The 19648-nt window shown below is 40.2% G+C and overlaps 1 protein-coding gene across 1 annotated transcript in view; it reads right to left on the bottom strand.

The window, feature by feature from the left end:
- Positions 1 to 17620, bottom strand: part of myo10l1 (myosin X, like 1) — a 109829-nt gene extending 92209 nt beyond the window's left edge. The window contains exon 1 of the mRNA XM_036569921.1: positions 17339 to 17620. Coding sequence (XP_036425814.1) covers positions 17339 to 17359 — 21 coding nt within the window. The 5' untranslated portion in view covers positions 17360 to 17620. The remainder of the gene's footprint in view (positions 1 to 17338) is intronic.
- Between the last annotated feature and the right edge of the window lie 2028 nt (positions 17621 to 19648).

The following is a 19648-nucleotide window of genomic DNA, read 5'->3' as shown; positions in this document are numbered from 1 at the left end:
ACTAAGCCAATTAATCCTATGGCCAAAAATTAAGTATTTGTGTCCAGAATAGTAGAAACATATTTATGGTATATTGTATTTACAAATAACAAGCATGCTTCAGTATCAAAAACCCATCAGGTGTTGCTTTGAAAAACGAAATATTTATTTAAAACCTTATATTAGTAAAAATGTTGCTGTTGTGGTGACGTTGGTGGTCCGCCCTGTTGAGATGATGTCATCCAATCTAGGTTATGCTATTAGGTACTGTTTAGCTACTGCAGTTATAGCCTCTCTGTGCCTCTCGTATGCATATGTACACTGTGAAATATGCCTTGATGTGACCGCAATACAAGCTTATAATGCGCTTGAATTCGATTTACTAAGACTACCGCTTATCATTTAAACTGCACGTAGCCCCGCCCGCAAACTGCTCGCTCATAAGGGACAGGGTTTTAAAGAGGCAGTGGAAAAATGGAGCCATCAAAAAGCTCGAGACAAAACAGCAAATGAAAGTTTAAGGACAAACAATGTTAATAAATGATCTTCTTTACCACCATAACATTCTACAGGAGTGATATTTAGTCTTTCCTCATAAAGAATAGGCCACATCATGCCATATTTTGTGCTGCTTCTTCTCACATAAATACATCTGCTCCGGCTCGTGCCTCCATCTATCTGCTATGCCCGCTGCCATTATTAAAGCAAGTCTCTTAACAATGTATCTTTTGATGTTTAGTATTTCACAGAGAGATATCGGCAAATTTCAGCCAACAGTACAGCACCTATGATGCCAGGTGGACAGCTTGAAAGGAGGGATCACCACAGTCACCACACTGCCATGTTTCCAAACAGTTTTCAGAAAAAATCTGACTTGTTTGACTAGTTCCATGCCTGACCAAACAGGTTTGTTAAAAGGGAATAAGAAATACATAAAACTTGGAAAGCAAGTGGCCACTCTGGCTACAAACTGTGCATTTTTAGTGGCACAAATGTGGACATGTTGTGGCTGGAACACTATGCAATAGGCAATGTCTACCACTGCCTGCCTGTAACCAGAGGAAAAACAGGTATTATAGGTATTAGGTATTATAGATTTCTAGACAGTGCAAACACAAACACACACAAACATTTAACCTTTGAGCCAACCACACATACACGTTACAACAAACCTCAACAACAATATGTAATCAAAAACACAGCAGGATCTCAGCTCGGGACAAAACCATGAATCTTAAGCCCTTAACAAACACACAAACACACACAAACACACACACGCACACACACACACATGCACACACACACACACTCAGTAAACTGTAAACACAACTTGTCCACAAATGCATTAATAGGTGACATTGAGATAACGCTCTTTTAAACTCTTGCACCATGACAGAAAAGCACTCTTCCACCCTGCACAATTTGCTAAACGTTATATTACTGGTTATTTCCACATGCCTAGGATTTAACTGTGTAAAACTGAACTGTCTCAGATGGCTTGGAATATAAAAAAAAACACAATAGAATAACATTACAAATAATAGAAATGTTATGTTTATCTTCAATATTTAGCCATATCAATAGGCCAATATGGCAGGACAGTTAACCAAATAAACAATATTATCTGCAATGGACTATATGCACTATATATATAGTTGTTTTTTAACATAAATGACTGTAAAATGTGTACCTAAAATATTCTAATAAATTGGGTTTATACGCTGATGATAAATAATGTAGCTTGAATTTTTACACATTCTAGTTGAAGCTAGCTTGAAGCACAGGCTTTTCCCTGACAGGTCTGTGGTTTGTTTTCGTTATGACAAATGTGCACTTGGCGTTTCCAGCGTTGACATCCATGATGCGATCCTACTGAACTATCACTTGCTGTTAGGACACAGTGTTGGTCATGTAAGATTTCACTTCCATCTTTGCACCTTCGCATCTCCTACACACACACTGACACACATTCACAGACACAACTCCCTCCCCCTTGACCCCACACATACATTAAACCACAGAATGACCTCTTACCATCACCACACACACACACACACACACACACACACACACACGTATATATACGTTCCAGAAACTAAAAACAGTCAAGTTAAAATTTGCCTCTGTGTCACCTGTTCACTGAGGTACATGCTTAGCTATTAGTCTGATTATGTTACTGTTTGTAGCCCTCAGCCTTTCATCAACCTAATTAAATTAACTCTCACTCACTCTTTCTTTCTATATCTCTCGCTTCCCACCTTCTCTCTGGCAGCCATTTTGTCCGTGTGGGTTTGTCTGTTGAGGTGTTCCCCCCAAATGAAAATTACTGTCTAATCACACTCTGTCACCTCTTCTCTTTCCCTTGCTCTCTGTCTCAATATTAATGCCACACATTAATGTTACACACACTGTCACCTGTTCTCTCTCAGTCTTTGTCTTTTCTTTATGTCTCCTCTTCCAATTTACACAAAAAAGGAGAACACGTCTCATGAATGCTAAGCAGCCCGTCATGTCTCCATCAAATGAAGATTCTCAAATGGGACCAAATGGAAAAATCAGAGGCTGGGATTCTGCACAGGGACTGGGACATGCTGGTGTGTCTCAGTATGGGGTATTATTCATATCGAGGCTTAGACTGTGTCAGCTATGCCTATGAGGCAAAGGCCTGAATAAAAGAATTGGATAAGGGATACTGCTCTAATTAGCCTTTACACCAGAGAGCAGTACAGTGACGAGGTCTAGTAATGACATACTGTCCAGAATAAGAAGCACTTGAAAGTAACAGTCTGACAAAATACTGAATTTCTACAATCTTCCCCAACGCAAAATGCAGTAAATTGGTCAAAACATGTTCGGTGTTCAAAGTTTCCTTATTTTGTTCTGCACTGTGAGGCTAATGTAGGTAACAAGCAATGGAAGCTTATACCAATAAGCATCATGTAACCTGTATGCTTTAATCCTCATGTGCATGGGTACTTAAATGCTCCAAATGCCAGTATTCGAATACTGAACACACCACTCTGGTATTTATTACGCTCTTAGGAAGACAGAGAAAATATTAAGTTAGTATTATACTTCGCTACAGCAAAACACAAGTGCCGTGACATGAGAGTGTTGGCATGGACGGGTTACCTAGGGATCTGTTTCTAGGACAGGCAGACATCCCAGGCAGACATCCCTCGGAAGTAAATTGTTTTGAAAATACAATTTTCGAAAGCGCAGCCACAGCTTTCAACACGAGAGTTGTTAAAGCACAGTTATCTTCAGCGAATTCAATAACACTGGGGTTGGAAACGCAAATGTTAACAAGAGCCATTTTAACCTCTCAACAAAAATCAAACCACCTTGGGAGCCACAACATTTTATGTCCATTTTACAATACTGGCTGTAAATACGTCTCAGTATGTGCTAATGTACTAGTATCAGACTAAAAATATAATATAAACAAAAACCCAGCTTTCTTTGCTCTGCTTTAAGCTTTAGCTCAGCTATAGCCACTTTTCTCGCACCTCTGGCAGGAAACTTTTCCGCAAAAGTAGAACAGTTTCTTGTAAAATGTCTCTCAACGTTCGACTGTTTACGAGGCTGAAGTCGCTTCTCACTCACCAGCTTCCTGTTCAAATTTTCCCATTCCACCTTAAATGGTGTCTGAGGCGCCAGAATGTAGCTACTAGCTAGGCACTGTTGTCTGCGCAGTGTGCGTGGGGATCTTGAGTGAATTAGCTGGTGAATTAACAGTTCTACATTAACTCCAGCGTATAACACTGTTTATTGTTAAAACTGTGTTTGAATGATCAGCAGAGCTTTATTTTACTGCAAAGGAGGATTATTTTATTTTCACCTCATTGTGCTGTCGAGCCGCAACAGAGCGGTAAAAAAGCTGTATGCGGCTCCAGAGCCACATGCTGCCGACCCCTGGAACAACAGAACAGACTAACAGAGCTGAGTGATCACTCCCTGCTTTTGCTAATATAATGAAAAAATTTGAGTGGACATGGGGGACTTATAGCAAAATACAACACAAGACTGTTTTTGGTGGTGAAACATGCTTGTTAAAGTAAAATTCCACCGCTTTTTTTAAAAGTTCTGCATAATCAGATAACTAAGAAGTGCACAAAATGATTTAGATTGAATGTCAAATGCTCCATTCTAAAGTAACTTACTGAGTCAGAACTGTTCACGGTGGTGAGAGGATCCAGCCATCTGAGTGTCTAATGCCTCTGAAGCGTTTAATGTATCTAAACTTAACCTCGCAGAAAGCTAGCACATAAAATAGTTACAAATTACGAATGGTTACAATCGGTTTGAAGTAAGAATCTGACCTAAAACTTATTTTTTCTCATCCATTCATGGCAAAGCGGTACATGCAGAGCGTGACAAGGCAAATTATACCCCAAAGAAAACTTATTTTACCAGACAGAGCCTACCACTATTTTACCATTATCAACATTACAAATAAAAACTCAGAGGACATGTATAGATTCACTGGATAGTAAATAAAATGGCTGTTTGTGTTGACATCATCACAACCCCTGGTTCCTATCACCACCACTGTAAAGAAATCTGAGTCAGTAAGTTTCTCTACAATGAAGCACATTACATCAAACACCTCTAAATGGCTGTGTATATATCTCAACAACAGAATTATGCAGAAATTTTGAAAAATCAGTGAAATTTATAGACAATAAACATGAATCTACAACTTGGGCTACAAATTCATAAGTCTGACCACAACATATCCAGCCTCTGAGCCTGGTTCCCCCGGCTTGATCTAATGAGATTAATACTACTGCATGGGATTAGCCTCAACAAACAAGCCCTAGTCTCTGCTAATTGAGTCAGAGCACATCAAACTCTCACTGTATGTTGTCATTTATGCTTCAAATACCAAATCTGAGGGATGTTACTCTAACTGCCATTTAAATTAAATCTGGAAATTGCTTTTTGCGTAGAATCATGAACTGACTGTTTCCAAATTCTGACAAGTCGTGACAAGTTACCGGTGATACACCTATCAAACTTCTCAGGCTACCTGGTAGCCTTTGTAGCACTTGTGCTAACACGGTAAAATTTCAGCAGCACATTTGAAAACATCATTTATTACTCAAACATAAACTACCGTTACAAGGTATTACAAACATTCCACATTAATGTGTTTACATTAATTAAGTCAGAAAAATCTTTCAGCCACTGGGCATTAAAACGGTCAGTTTTCTTGTCTAAGGAGGAGGGTTAGGTAAATAAGCGGTTTGGTAAATATGTGTGTGTGTGTATATTTTTATCTATTAATATTAATACATGTTATTAAAAGCAGGATGGGAATTCCAAGGCTAAGCTTCGAAGTACTACTCTCTCACAGAGATTACGTGGCCTCCAATGACTACTGAGGGCAACCACACACGCCAGGAATTGGTGATGGTCTCCAATTGCTGCAACGTTGGAACGGCTTTGTAGGCAGAGTGATCTCTGGTGGTGCTCTACGATACTGAGATAGACATCCATCAACAACAACGGGAGATAACATCCACCATCTCACAAGTGACTGTGATAACAGTAGAGGAAGCGATGTAAGCCACACACAACCTGGAAGAGAGGGAGAGAGGGGGCTGAGGGGCTGCTAGAATATCAAAGCTTACAGTACAGTCCCTGCGCTCCACTCAAAACGAGAGAAAAGTGAGAAGAAAGAGAAGAGAGGAAGACTTTCATGGGCATGGTTCCAGTAAGCTCCCTATTCAAAACAGACTGAGAAATGACTGCATTATACCAGTGGGTAAAATGAATAGAGCATGATGAAGGGAGAGAGAGAGAGAGAGAGATAGAGAGTTGATTTAGCATGGGTGAAACAGGGACAGAGAAAGAGAGAGATTCACAGTGGAACGAATTGAGGCGCTTGCTTTCAGAGGAAACTGCTACTGAAAAATAGGTCACACATCTCCAGTGGCTGCTTCCCTCAGAACCAGCAATGGAGAAACACGAGAGAGTAAGAGAGAGAGTGAGAGAGAGACAGAGAGAGAGAGACAGACAGAGAGAGAGAGAGAGAGAAGTGAGCTAACTTAGGAAGGGTTCATGCTAATTTCATTCTGACCTGGAAGGAGAAACCGATACAGACTCTCTCTCTTTGTCTCAAACTTCAAAATTTCTGCATAAATCCATCATTGAGAGGTAAAGTCATTTAGAGTGCTTTGATGTAAAAAAATGGTTCATTTTAGAGAAACTGACTCAGTTTTTTTACCTTGGTGGTGATAGGAACCAGAAGTCACAATGTCTACAACACAAATATAGCTACTTTATTAACTATCCAAATCGGCCAGGGAACCTTCATGTGTCTTAAGAGATGTTATATGTAATGTTGATAATGGCAAAATAGTGATAAACCTGAAAATACATGCTTTTGATACTAATTTACCTTACAAAATCCTGCATGCACCTCTTCACCACGAATGTATTGAAAAAATATGTTTTGGGTCAAAAGCTTCTCATAAAAAACAACAACGAGTGTGTTTACATGCATTTAAAAATCTGATAACTACAGAAAATCAGATTTTGTCAGTATTCTGAACACGTTTGCATGCACTTGAGTAATCAGATAATGGGAAACTCCAGGTCTACATGAGTCAGATAGTAATCGGATTTTAGCTTTGCAACCAGCCAGTAAACTCACAGAAGAAGACGTGATGTAAACGTAATGTAAAATGTAAACTTCATGACGCAGCTTTTTTTTAAAAAAACACTGTCACTTCATTTTGTCAAGCATTTATTTGCTTTTAGTGTCGCTCCAAAAGTGCTTTGCTGCCATTTGGCAGCTGCTGTATTAAACACTGCTCGCTTATCTCTGGAACCGCCATCTGTTTCATACATGCGCAGACTGAGAAGTCCGAAAGAAATCAGAGTAAGAGTTTACATGCATTGAGAAATCTGATTACTGAGCTAAAATCCAGCTCTCTTTATCAGATTTCCTTATCAGATTTCTAGACCTTACTCAGATCTAAGAAATTGGAGTACGCTGTTTTCATGACCATTTGAATAATCAGATAACTGCAGAAATCCGGTTATGATCGGATTTCTGAGTGCATGTAAACGCATTCAATGTCTCGGACATCAGGTAATGTATTACATAGTAATTACTTTCTGTGATGTAGCTATTAGAAGCATTAAACACTTCAGACATCTGGTTCCTATCACCACCACTGTGTACAATACTGACTCGGCAAGTTTCTCTAGAAACTAGTTTCTCTTGGTAAACCACTCTGAATTACTTTGTTTACATCTTAAAAACGAATGTACGCAGAAAGTTTGGAATTTCCCTTTAAGGCTGAGTTGTACTTCTGTGAAGATACCCATGAACATATCTGCACTGACACACACAGAGGGGTTTCATATATAAGTGTAGGCCACAACACATCCAAACCAAAATCTCCACTACAGGTTGTGCGAGTCTGCGAAGTAATGTGTGTGACGCAAATGATAACTGGCTGTCCGGGAGCGCCGGGTGCGGGGCAGACGATACTTGACCTGAACCAGAACTAGCACAAAATCAAAATGGAGCAGTTCGACAATCAGCTGGCAGAACAGGTGCAACATTATAAACATTTATAGCACTCATCCTCAAACTATTCATCTCTCAAACTATTCATTCTGAGCACTCTGGTTTGGACTCTTCCTCCAGTCCACACATTCAAGTTACGTGCAAATATGTTGGCAGACACCTCTGCAAACATCTGTGCACGACACCTGCAGACACGCATAAGCAAAAGAGGTATTTAAACCTGCTGATGCCAACACCTGATTCCCACCTGCCACATCACACACATTCACACTCAGCTGTCCACAGAAAACACATCTCACTACCTTTCATTAGTAACTTACTAACATTCAGAAGTAACTTAGGTCATTCACAGTAGTTTAATGTGAATCAATTCATTAGAGAAACTTACTGACTTGGACCTCTTTACAGTGGTGGCGAAAACTCTATTTCAAAACAATAATACAGCAACATCTCTGGCATCATAAAATGTATTCGCTTCTATTTCATTTCATAACTTTCTGTGACAAAACTTCTGGAGGTGGACGTCTGGTTCCTATCACCACCACTGTGAACAATTCTGACTCAGGATGTTTATCTAGAATTGAGCATTTCACACCAAACTACTCTTAATGACTTTGTTTCTGTCTTAACCATTTAACTGTGCAGACATTTTGTAAATTGGTGGAATTAATTTTTAAGCAAAGATTTCAGTGATGTTGTGGTCTGCACTCTAGGGTGGTCAGTCCATTGTCCTGAGAGCACCCACAGGTTTGATTCGCAAATTTTCTTCAAGTAAGTAAGTACTTCTTGACAGTTTCACATCCTTTCAGACCCATAGTGCTGAGTTGTCTTCTCACAGTGGAAGGATGGACAGAAACACCTGTGGATGTTTTCAGATCTGAAGCAGTTTGATTTTCTCCTCTCTCTCAGAGATGAAAACTTTAAGTGCTGTTTATCTGGTGGTGACAGTTTTAGTGTCTACCAGGTCTTGCAAGGTTGCCAGGAGTCCCATTTTCTCTGTATCTTTTAGTCATTTTTTGAACTCCAGTTTTGTAAACTCCTGTTTCTCTCACTTATTTTCCTTTGATTTTTCCCTTCATTATGCAAGTGGATTGTCTTATATCTAATCTCCTCAGGAATATCTCCTGAAAAAAGGAATAAATTGTGCTTAATGGCCAGTTTGAATGGAAATTCTGACTTTTGGACAGTACTATCACCACCAAAACATTACTATTATTAAATGGCATTTACATAAAACACTACATGTACCTACATTTACTTATTTTATACACATAGTAATAGTGAATATCAACATAATGACGTAAACCATGATAAAAAGCTAGGTAATTATTATCATATACATTAAGTGATGCTAAATTTTTACATCGGAACATTCCTAACTTAACCTTGTTGTTCAGTAACTACAACAAAACTAAAATGTAACTCGTAGTTATTTGAGGATTTCAGAAACAGCATTATATGAGCTTTAGAGATTCTCCCACTGCTTCCCAATCTCCATTTAATGCCTCATTCAACTCATTCTCTCTCTCTGGGTTATAAATAGTGCAGTGTGTGGAGTGAGTAAGGTCAGGCCTGCCTGCATTTCCCATTGCTAATGTTGCCTCAGACTGCTGGCAGCCCAGAGTGGCACGCTTCTGTCTGCTGAGGCTTTTGTGCTTATTTTTGGGTTCGTCCCAATTCTCTCCCTCTTTCTGTGCTTCTCAAGAGTTAGAAAGCTTGGGCTTTCTAAATAGAGAGAGAGAGAGAGGGTTCAGCCGCAGGCATCAGTAACCCACAGCTGAACCACACCCTGCTCCCATGAATCACCATGTCTCATCAACACACACATACACCTGATATGCACACAGAGCCGCAAACTACTTACAGATCACTTTCACATGCACAAATCTCGGTTTAAAGAGTGGTTCAATGAAAAATCACACAACTTTCCTTGCAGTTCAGTTCTATTTGATCAGCTGAGATATGTTTAGTGTCCAACTTTGGCTTCTTGAGTTAAGAACTGAAGCTCTGAGCCTAATGTTGCTAACAAACATCAGAAGCCAAGTCACTTTTCTGAAAATACATTCCTAAAACTTTTCTCAACTCAATCAAACAGCATTTAAGTCTTCATTAAGGACACACAGACATTTTGTGTGGTTTGGAAAACTGTGTGACTTACTGTGAACTATAGAAATTAACCAAACATGTAGCTGAACATTGCGTGTAGCTATTATAGACAACAGGTGTTAAAACTCATGTACAACACAACACTGATAATGTTGACAATTTCAGTTGTTTCTTTCAATACGTAACATTATACAACAGTTAGTTCCGGCCACGCAAGCTGATTGAGAGGCGTTCTAACCGTGCTGATAACATCAGGGGTTTTTCACAGACACTGTATCACTCCACTAAGACGCCGTTGCTAAGCAACAAGTTTGACAGCTGTAGGAGATGCTTAAGTCATTTGAATGTTTTTACTTCTTACTTTGCACACAAACAGAAAATGGATACTTTTATGACCACATTTGACCGAAAGCTGATTTGGTCAGACTCTGAAGATGAGACGACACGAAATTCCCAAACTGTCATCAACACCAAGCAGCTTTTCAGTCGGCAGCTGTGACAGAAGAACAGCTAAACAACCTGGAATCAGCCAGAAATGAACCGAATACCATTCGCCAAGCGTGTAGTCTGATCTTCAGAGCCTGACCAAATCAGACTGAGCCATAAAACTGCCACAATAAAAAACAAAAAGCTGCTCAGTGGTGATGACAGTTTAGGAATTTAGTGTAAGGAGCAGGAGAATAAACTGCCGGCTGTGCAGCGAGTCAGTGGAGTTTGTTACTGTGACATAGCAACAAGCTGCTCGATTTTCAAGCTGCATTTTTTGCTCATTTTTATAGTTCACAGTAAAGGCAAGTTTGCACTGACAAGATTTCAGTGATAATACTTTGTTTTATCTTGAGCTAAGATCAGCGTCTTTAAACGTTTAATGCGACTCCACAGTGCCAATTCAGTGCCTTTACAACCAAAGACATTCTATGATAAAATTCTGGCGGTGTGAGAAATTTGGTATAAAGTCTTGCAGTGTGACCGCTGCTACGACACACATCTAAAACAACCAAAAGTAAGCGGTGTAGAACTAAATGTTTGTAAGAGAGGGATGGAGAGAGAGAGAGAGCATGAAAATAATAGATTAAACTTTATTACTCAGTAAGTTATATGTTAGCTTATATACGTTAGCCAGCATTCAACTCACGTATAGAGTGACCTGCCTTGAAATGGCAGAGCTAACGACCATGTAACGGAAAAATGGACATTCAACATCTACTACAACAAATGGTATCTTGGAAAGTGAAATTATCTTAAATCTTAAATCAATATATCTAATATTCCTCATGTTGAAAGGAATGGTGTAAGCTTATTAGAAAATTATTTAACTAGACATTTTCACTTGTTTTTGTATTTTGTATTTGTATCAAGTAAACTTAACTCACTATTTTAACTCACTACATGCACTTAATAATCCAATAACTGCAGAAAATCAGATTTTGTCAGTAATCCAATCAACACGTTTGCGTGCACTTGAGTAATCAGATAATGTGAAACTCTACATGTCAACTCAAGTCTACATGAGTTACACAGTAATCAGATTTCTGCTTTGCAACCAGCCAATAAACTCACAGAAGACAACGTGATGTAAATGTAATGTAAAACTTCATGACGTGGCTTTTTTAAAAAAAACACTTTGCCACTTTACCTGGAAATATGAACATACATCATCTAGAAGATGAAAAATATTTAAATCCTTCATTTCGTCAAGCATGTAGTTGGTTTCAGCATCGCTCCTAAGTTGTTCTGCTGCCATCTCGTGGCCATGCTGCTTACTTATTTCCAGTACCGTGGTCTGTTTTCGCACATGCGCAGACTGAGAAATTCGAAAAAAATTCAGAAAAACTGAGAAATCAGATTACTGAGCTAAAATCCAGGTCTCTTTATCAGATTTCTTAATCGGATTTCTAGACCTTACTCCAGTCTAAGAAATCAGAGTGTGCTGTTTACATGACCATTTGAATAATCAGATAACTGCAGAAAGCCGATTATGATTGGTTTATTGAGAGCATGTAAAAACACTCAGGGATAAATAATAAAGAAAATTCTCAGGAATCTGCAAGAGTGTTTTTTAAATGCTTCTGAATACAAAAGAAGGAATCAAACACCAACATAACTAACAAAAACTTGAGTATTTGAATTACTGAAGCCAGTCCTACTTTTTATCTTAGCACTCTTGTACACACATATACAAACTAGCATCTGGAATCGATCCATCACCCCTCTGGTGTTAATCTAAATTCAGGTCGGCGGGTTGAGACAGAGGGGTCAGCGGTCCCTGACCCCACTGATTTTATTTGAGTCTGGCTGAGGAACTGGGGGCTGGCCAGGATAAATGTCCTTATTTCTGCAGATTAGTTATTTTTTTGACCTCAAGAGGTGAAACCCAAGGCGTAGCTGTCACTTCAGAGCAGAGATTTAGGAAATGTGCAAATAAAAATAGAAACTCCCCAAAAGACTGTCATCCTTCAGTACTGCAGCCCCTTTAAAGATAAACAGAACAAGCAGACAGTCTTGTATAAATGAACTGCAGAATAAACTGCACAGTCATGTAATTTATTTCTCATGCAGAGTGAATATTTATTGAACTGAATGCACTCTTAAGAGTAAGTAAGCCATGATAAATTACAGCTGCACCAAAGATTATTTCAGTAATTGATTGACCTATTGACCATTACTCTAATCAACTATCTAGTTATCATGTTTTCTGTGGTTTGCTCTCATTTTGCCCTGTCCCATCACCACCATTGCTTAAAGTTTTGTCTGCATGACAAAAAATTATGGTGCAATATGGTATATAGTGCAGTGTGACAGAAGCCATATTGCCCTTCACACTTCCTGTAGTGTACTGCAATCTGAAGTAATAATATGATATCATTTATGATATGAACAATATAGAGTGCAGCACTTTGTTTTAATAATACTTCAATTATACAACAATGACCACACAACAGCCACGTTTACATGCAGGCTAATAATCCAGTAATAATCCGACTAATAGCTGATAGCTAATAGAATACGTCCAGGTATACACCTCATTCAGAATAGTCTAGTCCAATTGAGGCCATTCGGAATACAATTTCTGTCCAATTGAACGAGGTGGGTAATCCTGTAAATAATCTGTTAAATAGAAGAATAATACCTGTGTAAACACCTGTATCTGATTACATTCCCAATCGGAAAGTTTAAGTATGTTCTGCTCATGTGCGTCGCGTCATAGCAGAACTTCATAATGTTCAACATGGCAGAGCAGAAACTGGTCTGCAGAGGAGACGAAGTTTATGATCTGAGCTTTAAAAGACGGTGGTGGGACGGGCGTCCAGCTTACGTGTCTCAGAATGCGACGTCTTCCTCTCGCCCTTCTTTAATAAGTACATGTGAAGTATGTTTTCCTGAGTCTGGCATCATTTTAAAGCAATTAAAAACACAAGGGTGCAGTGACATTGTCAACTGAAAACTTAACTCACTCTCATTGTCATGGTAAAGTCCACACTAAGTGGCTCTGTGTATGCATGTTATTTTGGATCGGAATACTTCTAGCCTGCATGTAAATGAAGATTTTGAGTACAGTGAGCATTTAAACACCTCAGTGTTAATCTATAATCAGAATGTATTCAGTCGGACTGGCAAAAATATTTGCATGTAAATACAACCAATGTGATTTTTGCACTGTTACAGGACTCCAAATGGTAGATCATTGTAGGGATGGGCATTTCAGTCAAACTTGATGTTCAAATATTTAAGGCATTTCAAAAATAAGTGGACTATAGAGTTCAGACAGCTCATAGTTCTGAGCTGAGAATGTATAACGTTAGAGAGAAACGAATTTGCCCATCAAAAATCTTTATTTACTATGTAAATTACATACATTCTACCCAAACCAGGTTATGAAAGTGAAACATTTTGCACATCCTGGCACATTTGACATGTCCACAATATCACGTATATCCCACACATTTAGTGTGCACTCTGTGTATAATGCAGTACATAGTTGTGATACCTCTTCATATCTATTTGTATGACCTGATTAAAATTTGTACTTCATGTTATCCATTTAGTACGCACCATTTCCACCAACATAAATTCCACGTACATACAATAAAGGCATTATGATCCTTTCTGATTGGTTGAAAAGTGTTCTCACTGGTTCTGATTAGCTCATGGCTAGAGCCTGAATCACAGCTGTAATGTTATTTGCGTCTACGCTTCCCCCAGAAAATGGCTTGAATATTTGTTGCAGTATAAATAACATTAATAAGGTTGCACAACATGATTACAATGAAATATTTATTAGCTCTAGTCTTTTAGTCTTTTTCATGCATAGTAAAATCAACACTCTAATACAAAAACTACTCCAGGCCCACCCCTGCATGTGTTGGACTGTAAGAGGCTGGGCTACAGATTGGGTTTTCTCTACCCCCACCCCTCAAGACCTCCACTGTCAGACACTAGGACCGTGAGGAGCCCCTGAACAACGGACCTTCCCTCCTCTGTTGCCGTGGGGATTGAAGGTGTGGGGCGTTGAGTCACCCAGTCTGAAAAGCTAAACTGTCAGAGCAGATGGGGAGAGAGACGGACAGGCAGAGAGAGAAACAGCAGACAGAGAGAGACAGGAAGAGGTGCTAAATCAGGGTCACAGAATGTTGGGCTCAATAGGAAACACCTCTGGGATCCTCAGGGACACAGCGCTGATGACACATCAGGAAGCAGGGAGGAGATAAGCATCTGTCAGAGCTGCATTTCAGAGCTTATGTTCTCCGGTCACTGGCATACTTTTACTACTTTTTAAAATCCAGGTTTTGCCTCCCCTCATTACTAGACTAAATCAGAAGTAGATGACACCACTGATATATGGATCAGTGCAGAGACACCAGGTATCAGTATTCAGCAATTATCTGAATTCTCTAGCCTGAAATACCACACTTATATGGTGTTAAGTCATTTTACTAGCCATGTAGTTCTTCCTATGGGCTAGTAAAGTGAGTAGTCTGAGCATCATAATCTACCTTTAGAATCTCATCTTAAGTTCATTTCAGTTTTCTCAAGAGGCGCAACTGTCTAAGCACTGACCCTAATGTCGCAAGGTGATGTCTGGCAATGCCTCAGCCATCTGTGGCAGGAGTCCAAGAAAGCACAATTGGTCTTGCTTTCTCTGGGTGGGTAGGATGAACCACCCTCTCCTGCCATTACCCAGAATGGGTGTTTGTTAGCTGACGCAACAGAAATGGCAAATAGATGCAGTAGCACAGGACTCGGATGAAGCATAACCTTCACCCTTCCAGGTTGGCAGCATCACATGATAGGCAGCAAGTGGACTGACCAACAGAGATAGCAAAAGGAGAAGCAAGTTATTTGAGACTAACTTCAACAAAGTGACAGTTTTCTAAATCTGCCACCTTCAGTGTCTGCCTCACTTACGAAACCTAAACTACACTCTTGGATTAAGCAGACGTTAAATTTGGACACCTACTCACACAGCAAAATACCATAATGGATAAGTCCAGTTGGACACTGTTAGAGTTCATTCAGCACTGGAGATTCTCCTTTGAAGGGGCGTGTCGGCCAACCACGTCCCCTGGGTGATGAGTTTAACCTCTGACCCTAAAGGCAACACGTGTCTCATCACAACATGATTTGTGCATCCTCAACAAGCTGAGGAGGGTCAAGAGGATTCAGGACTGGTCGTATGTGTGTAAATGTGCATGTCATTATGTTAATTAAACGTGTCATTACGTTAATTATCTGCCAGAATGCAGTGGCTAGCAGACAGGAGCTAAACCAGGCTAACCGCACGTCATTCTTTCATCTACAAACACAACGGCTAAATTCAAACTCACAGAAAGAGGTAAAAGCACTTGGTCTTGGTGGTCTTTCTGCTGTAGTTGGCTATAGTGTAAAGCTATTGCCTGGGTGAAGGGACACTGCTCTAACTGGAGCTAATATATCAATGTAAATCAGATCAGATTCTTCCACTGTATACACCATGTGCTGTGAGTGGGACTTGTCTTGTTCCATACATCACAGTGGTGTCAAATTCTTCTTTAGAAATTTTGCATACCCACAGTTGATGGAAACAATTAATTAAGCAATTAATTTGCATAATCCTTTACCAACTTTTCGGAAACTGCTAAAAATTTGAATAGAAAGCCAGCAACTGATATTGAGTAAATAACGTAACTTGTACGATTTGTTTTATTTTGTTAATACTCATTATTTCGTTGATATTGAATAAATGAGAGAAACTTGTATTTGCAACTTCTGTACTAATTGTATCATAACTCTGATATCTGGTGTGAGGAGTCTTGGTTTAAATCCTGGTTCCTCTCAGTGTTTCTCCCTCATGCTCTCAGGGAGTTTTTCTACTACTATCGCCCTCTGCTTGCTCATCTGGAGCCTGGGCCTGAAATTTTGGAAAGCTCTTATGGGACAATGTCTGTTGTGAAAAGTGCCATGTATGTAAAACTGAAATTAACTGAAGTGAACTGAGCCCTGCCTCGCTGAGCTGAACACTACAGGTTGCTGGTTAAAATAGACTTGTTAAAGCAATCTGAGTGCTGGATAACACATGCTCAGGGGGATAAGTAGCTTAATGGGAATGTCGTAATATGGGGGGACAGACTGTGTGTACGTATGTGTGTTCGTTTGCTTGAAATGACATGGAGATCCCAGGAGGCACTGGATTGAGGATGGTCATTTTTGAGAGCCATGCGATTTTACAGCAGGTAACAACTTCCAAAAATGGTCAGAGGGGCTGTGGAAAAGATTCCACATTTGATAAACCAGTCTGCATAAACTGACACTCATCCTCCAACCCAGCAACAAGCCAGTATAACAATATACATTACAAGGGTAATGTCAGAGGATTTGGGGGCTCCAGATAACATATACATAGTCATTTGTGGTCTGCTGGAATCTAAGGAGGCACTGGATTGAGGATGAGGTCCTTTATGAGGGCCTTGTGCTTACCATGCCATTCCACACCAGGTAATAACTCCAGAAAACAGTCAGACCGGCTGTAGAAAGGATTCCATATTTGATGCACCAATTTACACAAAATGACACTCATTCACCAGCCAAGCAAAAAGCCAGTGAGGATCAGTAGCCTGTTTACTGCTGTTACAAGGGCAATGTCAGAGGATGTGGAGGATCCAGATAAGATACCCACAGCCATCTTTGGTCTGCAGGAATCTGAGGAGACATTCCACACACATTAACATACTGGGTTCAGTTACAATGATACCTCACAGGGTTTTTTTTTTTTACCGATTATCACTTAAATAATTTATTTATGTCCGCTTTAGGATGTAAAAACGCACAGCATTTAGTCTCTATCACGGCACAGGTCCCCCCATCCCCCCTTCTCATCAGAAACCGCCATCAACACGGCGCGCCACAGCCCTGTCAGCCAGGCTACATTAACCACCAGTGTAACCCCGAAAAAAATAGCCATTTACTGACATACTATCTGAAATTATAGCATTAACTGAAGGATAAGGCTCAGCTCGGGTGGGAACGGCAGACCAGGCCAGTGTGAGTGGAAGGTGGGTGTGAACAAATGCAGCCTATTAGGACGGTGCAGGCAGCTGCTTTTTCACAGGTTAACCTGTAATACGCCCTCGAATCAACATGGCTATTTTAACCACCAAACGCTCACCTGCGTCTCTTAAAGCTCGTATAACTCGCTATCAAGGTTATCTGTGAGTCAGAATTGTCGCCTACCTCTGTAAAAAACGCGTCCATCTTCTCCCTCAGAGAGGCTTCACCTCACAAATTCAGCCAATCTGCCGAAGCCTCGCGACACGGATGGAGACACACCGGTCCGGTTTATTCGCCGGTGAAACGCATAACCCGACAATGGCAGACAGACAGCTGAGGATGAGAGGACGCCAAGTGAGCGGATTCCCGAATATAACAGGACCGCTGACTTTCCTTTCGTCCCTTTTTTCTCTCCAGCAGCCCTTGTGTGATGGTTGGACCCAGCAGTGCGCTCACCGCTCCCTCTCCTCCTCACCGCCGCGTGCTCGGGGGCGTGGTCTAGACAGAATGAATGAGGGGGCGGGACAAACGCAATGACAGTCACGCCCAGAACCAACCCACTCTCTCTCTCTCTCTCTCTCTCTCTCTCTCTCTCTCTCTCTCTCTCTCTCTCTCTCTCTGTAGAGAAAGTCTGCTCACATGACCGTCAACACACTGAAACGCTGCTGGGAAGTTTGATTCAATTTACCGTTCCGACTCTTTGGAAATGAACTGTAGAGACGGAACGTTCGATTCAGTTTGGGAACCGATTCTTTCGAACTGTCCGGTTCAATGAATCGATTCCATGATTAATAGGCTTAATTCACAAGTTAAGTCAACTTTCTTTGCCACATAAAATAACAAAATGGTATTGTGTAGTCGGACTTGAAGCAGCGAAGCAGTTTTTCGGCATATTTATTGGAAAGAACCGGTTGAAAATAAATATTCGTTTACTCGAACGTCGCTCGACCACTGGAAATGGACACGTCAAGTTCATATTTTTGTGAAGAACGCAAATCATGTCTATATATGAAATAATAGAATGATTATCTAAATAAGGATTAATATTGTCTGACGATGTCCTCGTCTTCAGTAAAGTGGAAGGCAAGAGAGGAGTGAAAGAGTGAAAGACACAGAAGGACACGGATAAAGGCTCCCTTCACACAAAAGTGGCCTACGTGGGCTCTAAATGCCGTTATAAGTGAATGCGATGTAGGCCTGTAGTTTGTGTTTACGGGCTCAGTAAATGTTATATTTAGTGTTTTGAGGCCTATAATTTGAGGTCACTGAATTTCAGATTGCTGCTTAGATATTATTACATAAAATTCAGTCAGTAGTGAATATGAGTACCAGTATAAAAAGGCCATGTCTTTGGTTGTTATAAATCTTGGCGGAGAGCTGCTCTGATCTGCAGTCGTGTTGCCATGGCAGCGCTGCTGACACACTTACACACTTACATACAGCTAAAGAGAGGATGCTGTTGGTGTGTGTATTTAGCTCTTTGTGGGGACCAAATATCAGCATAATGAAAGTATGCACATGAAAATGCGCGTTTTGAGGGAGATTTGGGTTTATTTATTTATTTATAAATGTGTCACTTGTGATATGAAAGCAATGATGCAGTTTACCAGACTTTGCGGTTTAAACACTAGGAAAACCTACGGAGCTCTGATGATGACATCCTGTATAAATAAAAATAATGCGTGGCCAGGTCTTATTAACGCTTGGGAACGAGATCCTAATGTGTGACCACGACTTAGTAAGGCACGAGAATGAGATGATTAAGTCGTGGCCATGACTTAGCAAGACGTGGGAACGAGATCACGGCTTACTAAGTCGTGGCCACGCATTAGGATCTCGTTCCCATACTTTACTAAGTCGTGGCCATGCATTATTTTTATTTATACAGGACGTCACCAGCGGGGCTCTGTAAAAACCACCTTCTGATGATGTATCTTTAGGTGTGCAAGGAACTTCTGATAACTTACAAGTGCTTTGTGGTGAATTTTGGGGAGTGGGTTGTTTTGATTTTTTATTTTTTCATTAGCTGAGTGAATTGGAAGCTAATTTGAAGGCGGTGAACTACTGTTCGTGTTTCCCATTTTCTATTTTATTTCGTGTAGAAAATCGGATAGCCAAAACGAACACGGTCCCTTTACTGCTAGGAAGCGGAATATCTTAGTGCAGCCGTATAATTTTAGCAACTGTCTTCAAATCATTACAGTAAACAACAGAAATGACTCAGATGTGGGGGGGTGAGGGGGACCAGCTAAAAGCTACAGTTAGCAACGTAGCTAGCTACTTGGGTATCTGGATCATTTAACTCTGGTTTCCTTCTTTTCTTTGTCTGAAAAAGTGAAAAAATTGATTTTGTACAGAAGAATCTTTATGTTTTCTTTATGATTTTGTTCATCAAAAGAAGGGTTACACTAATTCTAGCTTGGTTGTACTTGGTTGTGGTATAATTAGCCTATAGCTCAGAGGCTAGGATAGCAGTCAGGATTTGCTGACACT

Source organism: Colossoma macropomum, unplaced genomic scaffold (genome assembly GCF_904425465.1).
Source record: "Colossoma macropomum unplaced genomic scaffold, Colossoma_macropomum, whole genome shotgun sequence".
Lineage (NCBI taxonomy): Eukaryota > Metazoa > Chordata > Actinopteri > Characiformes > Serrasalmidae > Colossoma > Colossoma macropomum.
Note: the sequence above shows the minus strand (reverse complement) of the source record. Positions and strands in the feature narration are given on the sequence as shown.